The 21266-nt window shown below is 34.2% G+C and overlaps 1 protein-coding gene across 2 annotated transcripts in view; it reads right to left on the reverse strand.

Annotated features, from left to right (window-relative positions):
* LOC149771597 (signal transducer and activator of transcription 5B-like) overlaps positions 1–21266 on the reverse strand; it is a 119406-nt gene that overhangs the window by 55043 nt on the left and 43097 nt on the right. For both annotated transcript variants that reach the window (XM_089948287.1, XM_089948286.1), the window contains exons 7-13: positions 17688–17809; positions 15786–16102; positions 10828–10962; positions 8957–9092; positions 5645–5686; positions 3799–3879; positions 1227–1319 (exon numbers count right to left, since the gene is read on the reverse strand). In XM_089948287.1, the coding sequence (XP_089804413.1) occupies positions 1227–1319; positions 3799–3879; positions 5645–5686; positions 8957–9092; positions 10828–10962; positions 15786–16102; positions 17688–17809 (926 nt within the window). The remainder of the gene's footprint in view (positions 1–1226; positions 1320–3798; positions 3880–5644; positions 5687–8956; positions 9093–10827; positions 10963–15785; positions 16103–17687; positions 17810–21266) is intronic.

Consider the following 21266-nt stretch of genomic DNA (forward strand, 5'->3'; position numbering starts at 1 on the left):
GTGTTTGATACTAATGAATAATGGTGAGATTGAGTAACAATTATTATTTTAGAAAAACCACATGTACAGTGCAACCTTGTATAACAGCCACCTTATTTTGTTTTAAAAAATGAAAAAATACCTAAGTTTTGTGTGCCATTTGCATAAAAACGTTTTTAAGATGAAATCCTGCTGCTGGTGAGTGCTTACTTGATGTAACACAGTTGGTGCTATCCTCCAATTAACCTTCATCAAGCGTATTTGTGTCATGTGGGTATGTAAAGTTTATACATGTGGGCATGCAAAGTAATTACATGTGGGTTATGTACAGCAGGTACCTGTGGGTATGTATGGTAGATACACATCGGTATGTACAGTAGGTACAATTCAGTATGTACAGTATATACAAGTTGGTACATGCAGTAGGTACATGTGGGTATGAACAGTTGGTACATGTGGGTATGAGCAGTTGGTACATGTTGGTATGAGCAGTTGGTACATGTGGGTATGTGCAGTTGGTACATGTGGGTATGAGCAGTTGGTACATGTGGGTATGAGCAGTACATGTGGGTATGTGCAGTTGGTACATGTGGGTATGAGCAGTTGGTACTTGTGGGTATGAACAGTAGGTACATGTGGGTATGTGCAGTAGGTACATGCCAGCCCTGTCAGCATGTACAATATATACATGAGGATATTTACAGCAGATACATGCTAACATAGAAATCAAACCAGTAAATGTTCAGTTTAGAGTAGCAGTTAGTTTACATGAGAAATTTAGTCTTCTTACTAAAATGATTACTTTGATAAGCTGTTTAACTACCAGATACCCTGGTACCATGTGAATGCTAGCATGTTAATGTATAGTCACCTCAGGTCATTAAAATGGTAGATGCTGTCAGATTTACTGATAAAATGTAATAAAATTAATAAACGTTTTTAAACAATGATACTTGCATGTTTCAGCAATATATATATATATATATTTCATTCCCCAACATTAAGCATAAAGTGGCTGACTGTCACCTTCACTTTCTTGTTTGAGAAACCTGTCTTCGTCAGAGTTTACTATGACAATGTAAGATAATGAGTAAATCAAACTGTTACATTTTTAAAAGGCAATGTAAACATTTATAGCTTTGTAAACATGACAGTCCTAATGATTTTTATCCCAACAAATCTCATCCTTCTTTTTTTGAAACTTTCTAAGCAATTGTCGATAATTGTGTGCTTTTTTACAAACTCACTGGTTCTGAGAACTGATTATCCCATAAAACTGTTGCCATGGCATTGCACTCCTGGTTTCCATGGACAGTGACCACTACTGGAAGAGACAGAGTCTAAAATGGAAACAAAAAAATAAAACAAATTAAAAACTTAAGAAGACCTTGCCATACCTTTTATGTACTAATATGATTCTTGGCCACCCTTCCTCTTTGTAGATTAAAGAGGAATAATGACCTAGAAATGTCTAATTAGGCCACGCCATAAAATACATTTAGTACTGAGAATGAAAAATGAAAGACATAACAGGCCAAACATAGATAACTCTCACACCTAAACTGTTCCCTTTACCTTGATGTTGATTATATATATATATATATATATATATATATATATATATATATATATATATATATATATATATATATATAGTGTGACCCTGCTATAGCATTACAGCATGCTCTGTTATAACACGAATTCAAATTCAGATATAACACGGTCATGGCGTGGCTCCTGGAATTTCATATACATGTATTTTCTCATACACAAATAAAAAATAATTCTTTCTTAAAAATATGAATAAAATGTAAAAAGTTTATTATCATTTTGGGGAAGAGATCGTGTATGAATAATACAAGATGATCGTGGCGTGGCTCTTGCAATTTTATATCTATTTTTCTCGTACATGAATAAAGCTTTTTTCTTCTTATAAGTACGAAAAATAACATGTAAAGCTTATTCAGGGATCACACAGGGCTTGTCCAATGTCACAAATTACAATTGTTTTTTCTAATTGGCAGCAAAATATACCATCTGGCAATTTTCTTTTTTTGATGACATTGTTGGCTGTTTAAACCTGTATATACAACGATTGGTCTGTAGTGGAGAAATTCAGAGGCCCCATGAAAGGAAGCTGCAAACATGATATAAAATGCACTGAAATTTATCTAAAGTTACATGAACAAATTCTCTGTCCATAGTGACAAGCCATCTAAAATGTGAATTTTTATATCATAATCCGCTTATGCTGACATCTAGCATGAGTACTGTATGTTGTGAGATATCTGCTTCTTTTGTTGTTGACATTTCTGGTAGTGGAGATCAACCGGATGAGGCATTATCTCATAATCTATCTTTTGTCAGATTTTTGGCCACTCACTAGTAATTAGTATATTTACATAGACTGACAGTTGTATATGGATGGTAAGTAAAATTCCTCTTCTTTTTGCCCTGAATTAAATCCTTCAGAACACTCACATTTTCTGTAGTAATCCCTGTCATCAGACAAGAATACCTCCTTCTCTTTTGTCAGTTTACCCTTTCTAAAATTTCTAACGCATGCGTGGAAGGCAGCATCATTTGCTACCACAAATGTAAAAAAAAAAAAAAACCAAAATCTTACTTGTTGGTCTACTCATTAGGCAGGGAGGAACAGTAACTACATTCAACCAAACAACAGCCAATTTCTTTTAAAAAAAATGTATCCAGATAAATTAGTTTGCTGAAATTTCAAAGAAAACTTTACCTTTAAAGCACCGATTCGTATGAAAATGTACTAAGCAAATGGAACAAAAATCAGTCTTAATCATGCAGTACAATTATTTGGTGTCGCCACCAAAATCAGAAACAGGCATTTGTTTGGTTTTTCAATGCTGTCCTTTTAGAGGTGACTTCAATAACACATACATCCTTCAAAGAAAGCCGACTACAATCTTCAATAAAAACAGTAAAGTGAGTACCAAACTTAAATAAAAGCAATGGAATCTGATGGATTGTTTCATTTTCAAACATAAGTGGAACACGTTTATTGTGTCATGAAAGTTTCCTTTTTGCAGTAAAAAAGTTTATGCTTACAAATGCTACCAACGGTGGCTTAAAACACAAACTAACTTTTGCCAACTTGGGATGTAATGAAAAGTAAATTTGCTTCATCATTCATTACGTAATTGTGCTAATTTGTTCCACTAAATTCAGACCTACATGACCTGTGACAAAATTATTGAATATTTCAAATGTGTGTGTGTGCATGTTTTTGATGAAATTAGTTGTATTGTGGGTTCAATGTATGTGATAAGATTCGTGGGTGAGTATATGGTGATTATACTCTATTCGTGCTATACATTAGACATGTATATATAAACAGTATACACATATATGTACCAATAGGTTGGTTCTCTGAATAAAATAAAATATTATATATGTCTTCTGTTTTCACTACAGGTGCATTCCTCATTTAACATGCAATGATTAAAGATGGTAACTGTGCCAATGAAGCACATATTTTTGTGCCTGCATTTTTTACCTACCCCCCATGCACATTTTTTGGGGTATATGCATCATTTTCTTTAGCTAACTGACCTGGCTGCTTACAAAACGGTTCAGTCTTTAACACAGTTGGGTTCTATGGCTCCCAACTACTGTGTTATCTTGGGTCACACTGTATATATATATATATATATATATATATATATATATACACACACACACACACATACTAATCAAAAATTGATATAACTCAAAGACTTTCAAGGCAGCCCCTAAAATTCTTGAATTCTTCAAGTCTGTGCAAACTTTATTTCTAAAAAAAAAACTCACCCACACTTGAAAAACAAGTTCATGACCTCCAACAGTAAAGTCGGACTGGAACAAGATGCAAAATTTTTCCTCTGCCACTGTCTGAAAAAATAATATAAAAAAATCTAATCACCATTTGAAGATGAAACATCAACATTTTCATGCGGAATTGACTGCACGAGTTCCATCAACTCATACAGCTGTGTCTCAAATTAAAAGCAGGTATATATAACTGCCACTCAAACAATCAAAAGCTGGTATACACAACCAATACAGGTTGATATACGACTGTCTCTCAACCAATAAAACGTTGGCATACAAATGTCACTCAACCAATCAAATGTTGGCATACAACTGCTGCTCAACCAATCAAATGTTGGCATGATCTGGTCTTTGAAGTGGAGAAAATTGCAGAATACATTCTTGCAAGTGGCAAAGCAAAGGAAATGACAATTATCCTGACATGAATTATCCATCCCCCATGTTGTTTGATGTATAACACTGAAAAACTATCAAGCTGTAATTACACTGAAGTATTCTGGAGGAAAAGAGTTGAAGTAATTCCTCTGCCAACTAAAATGGCTACATTCTTCTGTGTGGAAAAAATGTTCACATCCTGGCATGACAGCAGAAATATGCCACCATCCCCTCCCAAAAAAGCAGGTCATTTTTTTTGTATATTTATTTCTCCTGTCCAAACAGTGACACCAAAACTTTAGAAATCTTTTTTTTTGACAGCCCCATAAAATAATATGATGAAATGTTAAACATTTTTTGATACAGAAAGAACAAGAAAATCCTACTATTTTCTTAAACCTCCCAGTATTGTATATACCCATTCATGAGTCCAACTACAAACAACACACAATGATCTGCTATTGCATAAAGCGCAGGAAGATGAGAGTCTATGTTGTTTGTTGTAGTGATTATTCCTAACAAACTGCATAGACCCAGATCTGATGGCACATTATGTGATGGCAGCTACAAGTCAATACAGTATGCAGTTGGACGCAACTTATGAGCAAGTATATACAGTAATTTTGTGGATAACAATTCTGTATTTGAGGTTAAAAATGAGTGACACTGGTTCCACCAATATATTGCAGGTAAAATGTATTTGCAACAGTACAAAAAAAAAACTCCCCTATTATCTGCCTGCCTTTTATTTTGCCAGAACTTCAAAAGCTTTCACTCTGAGCTTTAAAAACCTTGATACAGATGTCAATTTAGGGTATGAATGGACATTCAGACATATGATTAAATTGAAGGATGGATATGCATATAAATGCCATCTAAGAGATCACTATGGGAAGCTTCAACAAAGGCAGGCTTAAGACTCAATCTCCAATCTAACAAACATTTGAAAAAATTCTATCAAAATAGAGCAGAAAATGTAACTCTGTTTATCAAAACATGTTGTTGTTGTTTTGGGGTTTATCCCCATTTCTCAGCACAAGATAGGCTATACTTGCCAGCAATTAAAATTTGTGGAGGAAGAACCCAGGAAAACCACAATAAGAACCATACATCCTGTACATATACAGACTGTGGACCTTCACCTCAATATATGTCACCTGTTTTCAACAGTGACCTAACTCTGAAGTGACTGTCTTCTGGAAAATAAAAGTTATAGTTTTGCTGAATCAAGCAATGAAAAATAACATTCATTCTAGCTAGCTTAAATATTTAGCTGTTCTAAGTGACTGTTTTTCAACTTCCAAATTTTGACCACATTACAGGCACTTATCCCTATTTTCTCAACAATGCCTTATTCTGGTGGCAGAGAGAAATCACTTCTCCAAAATGTTTTAGTCCAGTGTGGACCCTGCATTGACATTTATGACAAGAAAAAGCAAAATGTAGTTACCTCTGTTCCTTTTCTGTCAGCCCTTTTGATCTTTTTTAATTGCTGTAAACAAGAAAAAATAAATCGATGAATTTATAAGTACAAAAGTTCTCCACTATAAGGGGTCCCAGTACAATCGTCTTTTTTGTAATAAGGTCCCCACTATATGGGGTCTCGGTTCTCTTTATAAGTTCCCACTATATGGAGCCATAGTAAACCATTTTTTTTTGTTATAAGGTTCCCACTATATGGGGCCTGAGTAAAACAATTATTTTTATAAGTTCTCCACTATAAGGGGTCTCAGTATAATAGTCCTGTTTGTAATAAGGTCCCCACTATATGGGGTTTCAGTTCTCTTTATAAGTTCCCCACTAAATGGTGCCACAGTAAAACATTTATTTTTGTTATAAGGTTCCCACTATATGGGGCCTCAGTAAAACAATTCTTTCTATAAGTTCCCCCACTATATGGGGCCTCTGCATAATTTCTTTTTATAATACAATCCCCACTGTATATCACATTTCTTTATAATAAAAAAAACAAGTTCCCCACTATATGGGATGTCAGTAAAACAAAGTTCTCTTTATAAGTTCCACACAACATGGGGTTTCAATATAACAGTTCTTTTATATGGCAGACATGTTCATGGATTCTACTAAACAATGTAATGGTAATAGTATGTATATAATACCCCAATATCTGGTGAACATTTATAACACTGCACATTTATAACATATTGCTTGAACTTTCAATGGGAAATCAAGGAGTGAAGCCAACATAATTTTTGATTCATCAATATTCAATTGCTTTTTGACTTCTCACTTTAACTTTCACAGGACTGGTATATAAAGATGTGAAGCCAACATGATTTCTGACTGGTCATTATTCAATTGCTTTTTGACTTCTTAATTTTCATTGGTCAATCGAGGTGTGAAGCCAATATGACTTCTGATTCATCAACATTCAATTGCTTTCTGACTTCTTGCTTTAACTTTTACAGGCAAATCAAGATGTGAGACTAACATGATTTCTGACTGATCAATATTCAACTGCTTTTTGACTTCTTACTTTAACTTTCACAGGTGAATCAAGGAGTGAAGCTAACATGATTTCTGACTGGTCAATATTCAATTGCTTGTGTGATACAAGTACTTGGGAACTCTTTCACAAAAGAAAGGTATGTATTACATGTGGTTCCAAGATCTAAATTTATGTTGTGACTCACCTAAATAAGAACCTGTTGGACTGAAAGATCAAAATCAAATAGAAATGGTGTCATAATTTGAGATTAAAAATAAAAATAAATCTGCCAAATTTTGAAATGACTTGCATCTCTGCCAGCATTACCCGTCATACTTTTACATCCATATTTCACCTTCTTGCTTGTAGGCAGACCTGGTGTTATAAGTGGTTGATTAAGTTCAGTAAAGTAAAGGAAAGTCTTGCAGCATCTCAAGTTATAAATAGTTCTTTGAATTGTGTTTGGATTAGTTTGGTTTGGTGTTTAATGGCAAAGCAATACATATAGGTTATTTGTACACAAGCAACTGGAATAAAGTGCTTTGCCCAAGGACACACCATAGTAGCTGACCCTAGCTGGTCCAATTGTAAAATTTGAACCCATACACTCTCAGTCTTGAGTCTGGCATGCTAATGACTGAGCCATCACAACACTTGAATTTGTTTATTAAAATTGTATATCTATTTAAATGAGCACGTTTTCAGCATATTTTGATTCCATCTATAGAGTCAATCTTCTCAGTGCATAACTGCCTAATGATAAAATATGGCTTTCTGCATAATTAGGAAAGGTCATAAGGTCAAATTCAAATACTCTAATGATTACTTCTGTTACTCTTACTCTTTATTACAGTAATGCACTTTACCTCACTCTTTATTACATTAAGCAGCCTAATGCACTCTAACTCTCACTCTTTATTACACTAAGCAAGATCATGCACTTTACCTCACTCTTTATTACATTAAACAACCTAATGCACTTTACCTCTCACTCTTTATTACATTAAGCTACCTAATATACTTTACCTCTCATTCTTCATTACATTAAGCAATCTAATGCACTTTAACTCTCACTTTGTATTATATTTAGCAACCTATTTCACTTTAGCTCATACTCTGTACTACATTAAGCAATCTAATGCACTTTACCTCTCACTTTGTTACATTAAGCAACCTAATGCACTTTAACTCACACTCTTTATTACATTAAGCAACCTAATGCACTTTACCTCTTACTCTTTATTACATTAAGCAACCTAATACACTTTCTCTCACTTTTTATTATATTTGGCAACCTATTTCACTTTAACTCATACTCCATACTACATTAAGCAATCTAATGCACTTTACCTCTCACTTTTTTTTACATTAAGCAACCTAATGCACTTTAACTCAAACTCATTATTACATTAAGCAACCTAATGCACTTTACCTCTCACTCTTTATTACATTAAGCTACCTAATACAATTTACCTCTCACTTTTGTTACATTAAGCAACCTAATGCACTTTAACTCAAACTCATTATTACATTAAGCAACCTAATGCACTTTACCTCTCACTCTTTATTACATTAAGCAATCTAATGCACTTTACCTCACTCTTTATTATATGAAGCAACCTAATGCACTTTACCTCTCACTCTTTATTATATTAAGCAACCTAATACACTTTATCTCTCACTTTTTATTATATTATGCAACCTAATTAACTGTAACTCATACTCATTATTACATTAAGCAGCCTAATGCACTTTACCTCTTTTTGTCCATTAAGCAACATAATGTACTTTCACTCTAACTCTTCATTACATTAAGAAACCTAATGAACTTTAACTCTAACTCTTTATTACAACAAGAACCCTAATGCACCTGAACTCTAAATATTTATTACATTAAGAAACCTCATGCATTTTAATTCTAAATCTTTATTTCATTAAGAAACCTAATGCATTGTAACTCAGACTATCTATTAATTAAGCAAACTCAAGCACTTTACCTCTCACTCTTTACTACATTAAGCAAACTAATGCACTTTAACTCTAGACTATTTAGTAATTAAGCACACTAATGCAATTTATTTCATCATATACTCCCATATCAAATATGCTGCTACTAACTGGGACAAAAATGCATCAGGTCCAGTATTTTTGAAAATGAAGTTATAAATATGTGTCAAATTATTACTAACACAACTAATCTCACTAATAATGCTGCAAAACATTCTTTGAAGTTGTTTTTTATTATGTTTTTGCAGCACAAGAGTGAATCCAGAATTATGGACTGGTCCAGAGAACTATTATGCCTATACTAACCATGTTTCTAAATGTGATACTCAGATGTCCAGATGCCTGGTTATACTCCATGGTGCCTGAGTGATTAATTATTTCACCACTGTTTTCCTCCTTTGCTTTGGATTCATTCTTCAGAAGAGCTCGGGCCTGAGCCTCACTGCAAAGAAACAAAAATAGTCTTAGATATAAAAAAATGACTCGTATGGGCCTGATTAACATTACAGACATCATGGGGTTTCCATTCATGTATGATAGACATAAGGTATGAATGTGGGTCTGATTTACAGTTGTTGTTGTTGTTGTAGGGTTTAATGCCATTTTTCAGCACAAGATAGGCTATACATGGCGGCCAGTATAAATGGTGAAAGTTGAACCCAGGAAAACCCCGGAAAGAACCACTGACCCACGAGAAGCTATTGGCAAACTTTCTCACATACCCACATTGGCTGAACCCGAAACATGAATCCACACAGACAGAAATAAAATGGCAATGATCAGTACGAGTGAGCAATTTAGACCACTCAGCCAATCCGGACCCCTGATTCACAGTATAGTTACCATGGGTTTAACATTTTCCAGGCATATATCACAGAAATGGGGTATGCATGAAAATGATTAGCAGAAAGATCCATGTCCATGCAAATGGAATAAAGACATGCATGTCCATGCAGCACACTTGGCCCAATGATCTATGCTAACATCCCAAGTCTTGGACTGACAAGATATACAATTCATGTATCCCCAATAATCGAAAGTCAGACCTGATGCCCACATTCTTGTAATCATAAAGATGTGCCTATTGAATCTGAACACTGTTTTCATTAGTCAGTGTTAAATGGGGTCATTTTTCTTTTTAAGTACACAACTAAATTAGGTTAATTACAACTTCCTTAACTTTTGGTTAAGACTTTAGAACTTTTTAGATGAAATCTGCAGCATGCATCCTAGGACTAAAAATTATTTTTCTGGTTTTTGTGCTTAAAACAGCTCTGTTGCTCCCTCTCACTAGATCAAGTAAGTTAACAATATGTCAGTGGAATTGTGGTTATAAAATTTTTTCAATGCAATAAATGTTTTGAATTCTCATAGGTTGTGAAAGCCTCTTCAGCAGAATGTGAAAAAGGGTTCAGTGACCAAGATCACAAGATTAAGGCACTAACCATTACTTTTTTCTGGGCAGGATGGGTGTGCCACAGTAATAGCACAAAATATACCATTTTCGTACAAGTGGATTTTAAGTCAGGACAAGTGATTTTTTTAAATGAGAATTGCCCTGAACCAGTGTCTGAAAAATTCTTTAACTTTGAGTACTGAAGCAATAGGACATTGGGTGACATTAGGGCCTTGCTTCACGCGAAATATTTTGAGAGGCAAATAAAAGGGTGATTCAATTTAATATAATTTTGTTGTTCTCTTTTCATATTTAAAGTACAGCATGTCAGTGTCGTGTCGAAATAATAGTAAATATACAAGGCTCTTTTGGGCACATGAAATTGAGGTGCATGAGGTCAGGGATAATTGAATTTTATTCAGGGCTTGTGATTATTTTAAAGTCACTTTCCCTGGGCCTGTGTCTGACATATTTTTCTTTGAGCACTTTTATTGTACAGTTATATTACACAGAAGAACACAATCCCGTGGCTCTATTTTACAATATTTATTTACTCGACTGTATAGAAGATAAAGTAAATGAGTTTTTTTTTGTATTACAAAATACATTGACTTTCTGAGCAAAGAATGTGTACAAGTACAGTATATACTTTATTTAGAGTGAGTTGTTTACAAAAAGCCATTCATATTCACTTGTATTAACCAAAGACCACAGAGGACACCATCAGTTACTTGTTTTCTGTTTTCACAAGAAATTGATGCGTAACATAGTCAAGAATTACCTGATTATGGTTGCCTTGACCTGAGGTGGGGTCATATAGATGTTAAGCTGCCTACCCACTAGGAGTCGCACTGTGGCAGTGAATCGGGAATCTTTCTTCAGGACTTGTGGTGGCTGTGATTCCACGATAAATGTACTGGAAAAGAATTATTAGTAGTATATTATCATATGTACTAACATACGTGTGGAGAATGTACTAATGTACTTGTGGAAAATGTACTAATGTACCTGTGGAAAATGCACTAATGTAATTGTGGAAAAAATACTAATGTACTTGTGGAAAATGTACTAATGTACTTGTGGAAAATGCAATAATGTAACTGTGGAAAATGCACTAATGTACTTTTGGAAAACAGACTAATGTAGTTGTGGAAAATGTACTTGTGGAAAATTAAGTAATGTAACTGTGGAAAATGCACTAATGTACTTGTGGAAAATGTCCTAATATATTTGTGGAAAATGTACTAATGTACTTGTGGAAAATGCAATAATGTAACTGTGGAAAATGTAATAATGTACTTGAGGAAAATGTCCTAATATATTTGTGGAAAATGTAATAATGTACATGAGGAAAATGTCCTAATATATTTGTGGAAAACAGAATAATGTACTTGAGGAAAATGTCCTAATATATTTGTGGAAAACGTAATAATGTACTTGAGGAAAATGCACTAAAGTACATGTGGAAAATATACTAATGCACCTGTGGGAAATATACTAATGCACTAATGCAAGCAGCCATGTCTAATGTCATACTGATCAAATGTTTTTGATAAAGACCCTGAATGAGTTAATATTACCAGTGAAAACTAAAATGGAATGCACAATGAACACAAATGAAATCTTAACTGCATTATGAAGAAAATGGTGCATATAAATGTAAAACACACCAAAGAACAATGTATGTTAAATTAACATTGAATGAAATGTAAACACATTTTATAAATGGATTTTTAAATCATTTTCAAAGTCAAAAGCTCAATCAGATTCTGGAATGAATATTGTTACCTGCTACAGCTGTTTTTAATTAATTAAGTCAGAATAGATACCTTTCTGTAGCAAACAAATTCATGACTCCTTAGCCTTAGCTTCTCGCAAGGCTTTCAACAGAGAAATGAAGTCTACACTGAGTCAGATGATAACCAATATGTTGATCATGTACCCCTTATGTGCACTGGTGGAAGTTCCAAACTGGACCCATGGTTCAACACTGGCTCCACTTCCATGATTTCAATAGCTTCCCTTATTTTTCTCCTTAGGGTATTATTCTCTCCACCAAGTACTCTGATGTTATCCCAATAAACTGTATCCCCCACTTTTCTGGAATGTTCACCAGCTATTGTCAGGGATTCTCTGTTGGTGTATAAGTGTTCTTAACTTTTGTTTCAATTCTGGAAGATTCCCTAATATGGTTTCTTTCATAATTATCACACTGGAATTTACAGATGACCGGTCACTTCTTATTCAAAGGTATTTGACATTTGGGATGTACAAAAATTGAATGATGTTGCTAAAGGATTTGTGGATCACATCAGCTCCATGTTTTCAGAACTTTTATTTGTGTAATCTTTGAGAAGAGTCCACCAATCTATTGTAAAGGGACAGTTAAAACGTTTTCTTTCCTCTTCTTCATATGTACATCCCTTTCCCTTTCCTTTTCAGGACTGTTGGCCCGTAAAGCTTTCTTAATACAGTTGACTTACATCATCCAGTTGTCCTCAACACCAATAAAGCAGATTACCCGATGCAATGGAGTTGACATGGCTGATCTGTTATGTTCAAGATGGTGGTTGAAATTGGAATAAGGGAAGCTATTGAAATCTTCATGGGGGAGCCACTGTTTAACCATGATTCTGGTTTGGAACTTCCAACAAGTGTATATAAGGAGTTTGTCACATGATCAACATATTGGTGACCATGTGATTCCAGTCTCCACTTCATTTCTCTGATGAAGGCCTTGTGATAAGGTTGAAAGCTAAGGAGTCCAGAGGTCATTTCTCTGATGAAGGCCTTGTGATAAGGTTGAAAGCTAAGTAGTCCAGAGGTCAATTCTCTGATGAAGGCCTTGTGATAAGGTTGAAAGCTAAGGATTCCAGAGGTCATTTTTCTGATGAAGGCCTTGTAATAAGGTTGAAAGCTAAGGAGTCCAGAGGTCATTTCTCTGATGAAGGCCTTGTGAAAAGGTTGAAAGCTATAGAGTCATGAATTTTTTGGCTACAGAAAGGTATGCAGTCTACTCATCCGAATGATAATCTAGGAAGCAATTTGTTACACTGATGGAAAAAATTTGATTACAAAAGCTGACAATGTTATTATCAAGGCAGACATTAAAAAATAACTGCCATTAATGTGTTGGTATCATCACTGGTGGTTGTATCTGACAAATTGTTGCCTGAAGGAAATTAAATCATACAATTTGTAGACCACACATATATTTTTACAATTTCTGCTGGTAGTTTTACTCTCTCATAAACTCAAAGCCGTTTTTTTTTCCCTTTGTATGCATTTGCCATTTTAATCAAGCACACTTTTAATAGGATAACTGAAGTTCTCTCCATTCAACTAAACAATGGGTAAACTTTCCTTAATTCATTTCCATTATGTTTTGAATAAATGAATGAAAGCAATAACTGCAAAATCTGAATGCATTTCTCAGACCATAAATGAAGAATAACTAGTAACAGATCAAATGCAAACATGACAGAAATTAAACGGAATGCAAACGAAATATAAAACAAAAATACAACTTTGGTAAAATTACCTGCTTCAGGGCCTGTAAATCCAAATATTATATAACTACACAAGGATTTATTATTATATAATTATTGTATAAATCACATGCAAGTGTTCTATGTCAACATAACAATTCACGATTATATTGTATAGCACACAAGCATGAAAATTAACCTCACAAAGTTATACCTTTAAATAAAATGCATACACAACTTAGTTCCTGAATAAATGTGTTGAATGTGTGTCTGAATAAAAGGCACAATATAATTTTGCCATAAACCTACAGAAAAAAACATCAAACCAATTTATAGACCTGGTCTTGAAAACTTTCCCATATGATTTTCTTTTCTTTCAGGGTCCCCAGTGGTTGAGTGGTCTAAAGCACTCACCATTATGGATCACTTCAATCTCACCTCTGTCTATGTGGGCTTGAGTCTTGGACACGGCCAATGTGGGTACATGAGAAAGCTTGCCTGTAGCTTCTCATAGGACAGTGGTTAATTCTGGGGTTTTCCCTCTACCATTTATACTGGCCATCATGTATAGCCTATATTGTGCTGAAAAATGGCGTCAAACCCTACAATTCTGCTCTTGTTTCCTTTCTATTTTTTATGTTGAACTGATACACATTTAATATGTGAAATGTTAGTGTCTGGCCCAAACATTTATAACCTTTAAAATTGTATTCTCTTTCCAATGATATTCTCTTCTTTAAAACATTTAAAAGATACTGCTGCTTTTCTGAATTAAATTATATATTTGCATTTATCTTTATTTCTCCTCACAAGACCGCTCCAGTGGCCAAGTGGTTAGAGCATCTGCCATGGATACGGGTGGTCACAGGTTCAAACCCCAGCCCAAGTCATACCGACACTTAAAAAAATGATACTAACAGTTGCCTTGCTTGGCATTTCAGCAATAAGGAGGTCAGTATTAGGACTGGTCAACCAGGTTTCAGGATATTGTGACTGGGTGGGACATCATGCTATATGTCTGTGGCAAGACGTTCCAGTGCTATGTTAAAAATCCAAACCACACACACATTATTTCTCTCACATTGTTGCAGTACAAAGGAACCTAACAATTATGGACTGTTGTAAGACAAATCCATATGTAACCAAGATGCTTTGTGACTTCTGATCTTTTTCCTAAAGGTTGCTTTATTCCCAAATGATAGTTTAAACATTAGACAAGGTTACAAACTGATAAAAGTAATTCAGCTTCAGCAGCCTATAAGTTACAGATCATAATTAATATTCTTACACAGCGATGATGAATTTTCATAAAGTATGGGTCTGTCTTAATCAGGACTGTTGTATTAATTGGCAGGAAGTAAAATTATTACTATATATCTGACTGTCATTTTATTTATTTCCTCTCCACACACACACACACACACAAACACACAAATTCATCAAACATTTTTGCTATTGTTGCACTGAAGACTTATAAAAACAGTACTAACAGCTGCCTCACTAAGGGTTCAGCATTAAGAGGTTAATGTTAGGAATGGTTGGCCTAGTGACAGGATAATGTGGCTGGGTGGGTCATCTGTGGCATGATGCCCCAGTGCTAGACATCACTATAAACTGCCACACTGCAGACATCATAGCGATATGACTGAAAAATTGCTAAAGCTATGTCAAAATTCCAAATCACACACACACACACACACACACACACACACTCACACTCACTCACTCACACATTTTGTTGTTCCTATATTCTGGGTCAGTATATAGTAATTATATATATTACAGTCAACAGTTATGGACCCCAACTGTTGTGTTAAAGTGAGATTTCCCAGTCACCTTGATCTGACCTCCTGGTATCAACACTGAACGGTACTCTACTCCTGAAACTGAATCCATCCTTTAAGTATCATGATCCCAGAAACAGAACCAAACAGAAAAACTTGATGCAGACACTTACAGTCAAAGCAACAACAACATTTGTAATAGTGAATTCCACATCTTGTATATGCTTTGCATGACAGACAGGAAATACTGTCAACAATTGATTTTAGTGAAATGAAACTTCAGTCTCTTGTACCTACAAAACATTTAGCTCAGGTAAATGATAGCCAACATGTCTCGGAAAAAAAATTATTACGTAAAATACTAAACAATCAAGTGATTTATCTAAATGTACATTGGACACTAACCAAATCTGCTGATTCAACTAATATTTTTCACATGTCGATACTAATTGCTTTACACTATTTACCTAGTGACAAGGGATGAAAGTAAGCCTGTTATCCTTGGATTTAGTTCATGGTGATAATCCTTTGTCCCCTGTGGTGCTTCAATTGGCAACTGCTGTCTCAGGATATCCTCTTTAAACCACTGTTTACGATTATTCCAGATTATCTCTGCAAGAGATTCACACCATGACTGTATAGTTTCAAGATGTCCAGCATCAGATGGCGCTCCATTTCCTGCCAACTGCTGTCGACGTTTCCAAGTTATCAGTTCACCATCTACTACTTTCTTCTGGAGAACATCAAGCTTGTTGATTGTTTCATTATGCTTGCTGGACAAACTCTAGAAATCACACAAATAGAAGATAAGTGATCTAAACAAAAAACTAAATGGGACAGATGCTGCTTAATTAATTTCACTCAAAGTTAGCTCAGCTAGTACTATTAGAGATGAATGTATCACAAAGGGTTCTGCTCCCTACAATTTACTTGGCAGGACCCAAAAATAAATTCTGCTATGGAAAATCAAAGTGAGGACAAATGTATCAATTTAAAAAATTTCCTTTATTATAAAATGGAATAAAAATCATTAAAGGTCTCATCGATGTATTAGTATGTTATACACCTTGTTGAAACCTACATTCCTCTGTAAAGTTATGCTTCAAAAACTAGGTTAAGTAAGGAGAACAATCAGGAACAATAACTCTACTAAATAAATGATAATGTGGTATCCTGGAAATCCAGCTCGTTCAAGGTCTCATTAATATAAAGGTGTATTATCATTCATCAGTAAAGTTATGCTGCAAAAAGTAAAGTAATGGGAACAATCAGGGGCCATAACTCATGATACCATGGAATGATATAAATCAAATTAATTCAAGGTCTTTATGCTGCATGATATACAAAGAATTCTTTGCAAAGTTATGATGTGGAAAGGAAAATTTGGACCACAGGAAATAAGGGACCAAAACTGTCCTTTAAATTCTGTTGTGGAATGCTGCAAATCAAAATCATTGTAGGATTAGTAAAAATAAAGCCACTTAACAACTTTAGTTAAAACCCAATTGGAAGTCTGAAAATCAGAATGCATAACTTCTGTAGATGTCACCATCAAATACTGAAAATCCAGCTCATTCAAGATCTCAGCAATATAAAGTCATGCGAAATCCAACAGACCATATTAAAGTTACATCACAGAAACTACAGTCAATAGGCTGGGCAATCAGTGGGTCTAACTCAAAGACGTTGTGGAAAGCTTGAAATTCAATTTATTGACGGTTTCATCAATAGAAAGTCACATGCTAAATTTGTTTGCATCTAATAAACCACAATAATGTTATGATGCTGATAAGAGGAAAGTCAATCAGCAGGCATAACTCCTGAAAATGATGTCATGGAGATTGTACACATCTTATTAATATAATGCTGCACGACAAAATTTATTTGAAATTCAACAACCCTTGGTAAAAGTAATATGTGGACATGAGAATTAGGAGGACAGGAGCCATAATTCCTTGACATAATAACACAAAAGGTTGGAAACAACTCTCCTGAGGTCTCGATAAAATAAAAATGCAAACCAGATTTGGTTAAAATCCAATAATTCCCAGTAAAGAAGCCCGATGTTGAGGATAGAAAAACTGAAGGATGGGCAACATGATTACTACAGGGTTCTGCTGACTTCTTCAAGATTAATATGGGCTTTTGTATCATTATAGTGTAGACTATTTTTTAATGTCTCTAACGACTTATAATGACACAGCCTTGTTGAAACTTGCCTAAGTATAGGACTTCCTTATTTATAAAATGGGCCACTTTTATAATAGCTAACAACAGCACTACACTGAGGGTGCATTATACATTACAACAGTTTTTAGAACTTGTACATTTAACAAACAATAGAATCTGAATTTAAGTATGTAACATACGAGTCTAAGTGTTAGCAACTCTTGAGCACTAGCCAGCAGTTGTTTTTCCAGTTCATCTTTTTGCTGTTTCAACTTTCTCTCTAGCTCTGCCTGGTTTCTTGCAGTTGGCTGCAACAACTGATCTGTGAAAAGTTTCAAGACATGGTATGAGAATAGGAATGGTGTCAGAAGTGGGATAAGATTAAGCAAAGAGCTAGCATTTGTTTACAAGTGAGGTTTGTCACTTTTCTGTTTCAGACTGTGACCTTCCACAACAAAGGATAGCATGAATACATATCTTGGTTACATTTTATATTTATTCCTTTCATATATATCATATTGGTCCTTTCATTTATCATATATATTGGTTATGCACACATTTTGTTGCCCTCTAAGAAGGATGATGTGGTTGCTTTATGTAATCCTATAACAGTATGTTTCATATGGAGTACACACTGAATTGATGATCCTTTTAGCAGTATTAATCAAGTCATCAGTTAAAGGTCTAGTGGAGATGGGTGTGGATGCATGAGCTTCCATTTCTATGACTCCACAAAACTTTTATAGCAGTGTCCACTCTGCACTGAAATGTTTGGGCAAAGTGACTTTTCTCACCCCAACAGTATAGGTGGGAAAATAGGGAGAAGTTAGTGTAGTCAAAATTTTAGAATGTTCAAAATAGTCATGTAAAATCTCTATTTTATAAAACTTTGAGCGACAAAATATAAAAAGTAGATAATCGTTGAATTTTATAAAAATTAAAAACTTATCTTTGTTAGATTTAGCAAATTTATTTCAAGATTTTAATTTTGCAAAAGATATAAATCTCAAAAACTGGTAAATATCAAAAGTAGGACATTGCAAAATAGGCTACTACATGTACTAAAAATGTGACATCTCAAAAATAGGTTACTACCAAAAATGTGACATCGCAAAAACTGGTTATTATTGAAAATGCCATATAAAACTAGGTTCCTATTGAAAATGTGACATCTCAAAAACTGGTTACTATCGAAAATGTCATATAAAACTAGGTTTCTATTGAAAATGTGACATCTCAAAAACTAGTTATTATTGAAAATGTGACATCTCAAAAAAAGGTTACTACCAAAAATGTGACATCTCAAAAATTGGTTACTATCGAAAATGTCATATAAAACTAGGTTCCTATTGAAAATGTGACATCTCAAAAATTGGTTAATATCGAAAAGGTGGCAACTCAAAAATAGGTTACTACTGAAAATGTGACATCTCAAAAATTAGCTATCAAAAATGTGTTATCTCAAAAATAGGTTACTAATGAAAATGTGACATCTCAAAAATGGGTTACTATCAAAAGAGTGGCATCTAAAGAATTGGTTACTATAAAAAATCTGACATCTAAAAAATGGTTATTATCAAAAATGTGACATAAAAACTAGGTTACTATTGAAAATGTGACATCTCAAAAATAGGTTACTAGTGAAAAAGTAACATATCAAAGTATAACCCCATTTTTGCTACTTTTGCATGATGCTTTATGCACAGACCCTGATTTACTGCTTAGTTACCATTATTAGTAATCAGACCATAAACATGCACAGAGTGACAATTTGCCTGGGAGTGGGTTATAAATGCATGGAATCCCATGCACTTTTTCAAGCTTCACTTATGAATTTTTCTTCGGCAGGAATCTTGTATCCTTTAACATAAATAATAAATAATAAATTGACATAAAATTTGACCAAAGAGCATAAATAATAACCATTACACTGACATAAAAGTTGACCAAAAGCAAACAAATCTTACCATATAATAAGACCAGAGGGCCAGCATAACAAAATTTGTCATAAAGGAGTGAGTGGACTTATTTACAGAACACACTAGCTTGCAAGTTAAGTCCAACTGCAAACTGCATAGACCTTTATTTGCCATCACATAATCTACCAGCAGATCTTGATCTATGTTACTTGCTCTACTGATTACTGTTAATTGCATAGACCCAGATCTGCTAGTGCATTAAGCAATGGCAGATCTAGGTCTATACAATATGCAGCTTAACTCAACTTACAAGCGAGAATATAAAGTAGAAAAAAAAAATATTGTGTTTTATATCTTCTCATGGTCAACTATGCAGAATTAAAAGTCAAATAATACCATAAATTTTCAATAAGTGCTTTTGCATTGAGATGAGTGAATTTTGTTCACTTTTCCTAAGACAAATGGTACTTTTAGAGATATGCTGACCCCTGTCAGAAATTATACTGTCCAAAACAGACCCTAAGAAAAGATAATTTGACTAAATCTGAGTTTCATTTTCAACTGTTGATGCATTTCGAATTCATTTCATTTGAGTTACATTTGAATTTCATTTCAATGTGCATTTTAGCTATCATCTCATAAATTTTCTTTCGAAATTCAGAACCAGCTGAAACTAACTGATTTTCAAATACATTCATGAAATGCACTCATGTTTTGTTTCATTTCAGTTTATCATTTATTAGTATGTGTTTTGCATTTTGTATTTGATTTCTCCAATTTTGTTTACAAAATGCATTCATCATTTCCTTTGTATTCATTCCGCATTCTGACTGCATTCCATTTTTGCTTCACAAGTACAATAACCCATTCCAGGATCTGCATGTATAAAATATATTTTATGATCTGCAGGTGAGGCAACAATTTGAAATTTTTGCAATGATAATGAGTTCAGAATTTAATTTTTTTTGTTGAAATTAACATTATACAATGGTAGGTAAGGGTCACCATCATTTGCTGTTGGACTCGATTTGTATGTGAGTATATACAGTAAGGCTTGTTAATAATCCAAATTAAGACTTACCTTTTCATTTCAAAACAGATTTATCAAATTAATTCTTGAACCTTCTCAAAATCCAAATTGAACATAAAAGTTTAAACAGGTAATATAAAAGGTAATTTAAGAAATTATTTCACTAACTACTACAAGCAAATTATGAATTAGGAATCTCCAAATAAAGTAATCTGAATGCAAAGTAACTTATTAATGCCGCATGATAAAAACACAGACAAACTTGCAGCCAAGGTTGATGTCTGTGTTCTTAATGGTACACTACAAGTCAGCACTGATTGGCCATTATTCTGTTTGCCTAATAACAGCAACGCCTTTTACATGGGCTTTGCTGAGAAATACAACATAGCAATTCCAAATAAAGACAGTTATATTTCTTGGATTTTTGGTCTGAAGGCATGATTAGGCTTTGACATTCTCCCATGAAGCAACCAATGCTGCTTGAACAGTGGACCCTGATTAAAATCAGATCTGACAGCAACCATTTAGGGGTCATGTTCTGGTGACCTAAGTTATTACCATAATCACTCATTTTATTAGCCAATCAGATGAAATCTTATATCTTCGCATTTGGGAGACTGAGCAGTGTGTCTGAAGAACATCAATATGTGTCGAATGGTTGGATTCACTTTCAGATTTTTGAAAGCTATATTTCTAGTGGCTAATTCAAAGGTCACCAGAAGATGACCCCTAAGCGGTCGCTGTCAGATCTTCACGAAGGACAGTGGAAATCTGATTTTAATCAGATTGGCTTCAACAGAGGACTCTTACATGCAAAGAGGTGATCATGC

This window comes from Sinohyriopsis cumingii, unplaced genomic scaffold (assembly GCF_028554795.1).
Source record: "Sinohyriopsis cumingii isolate HCF-2022 unplaced genomic scaffold, ASM2855479v2 utg001752l, whole genome shotgun sequence".
Classification (NCBI taxonomy): Eukaryota; Metazoa; Mollusca; class Bivalvia; order Unionida; family Unionidae; genus Sinohyriopsis; species Sinohyriopsis cumingii.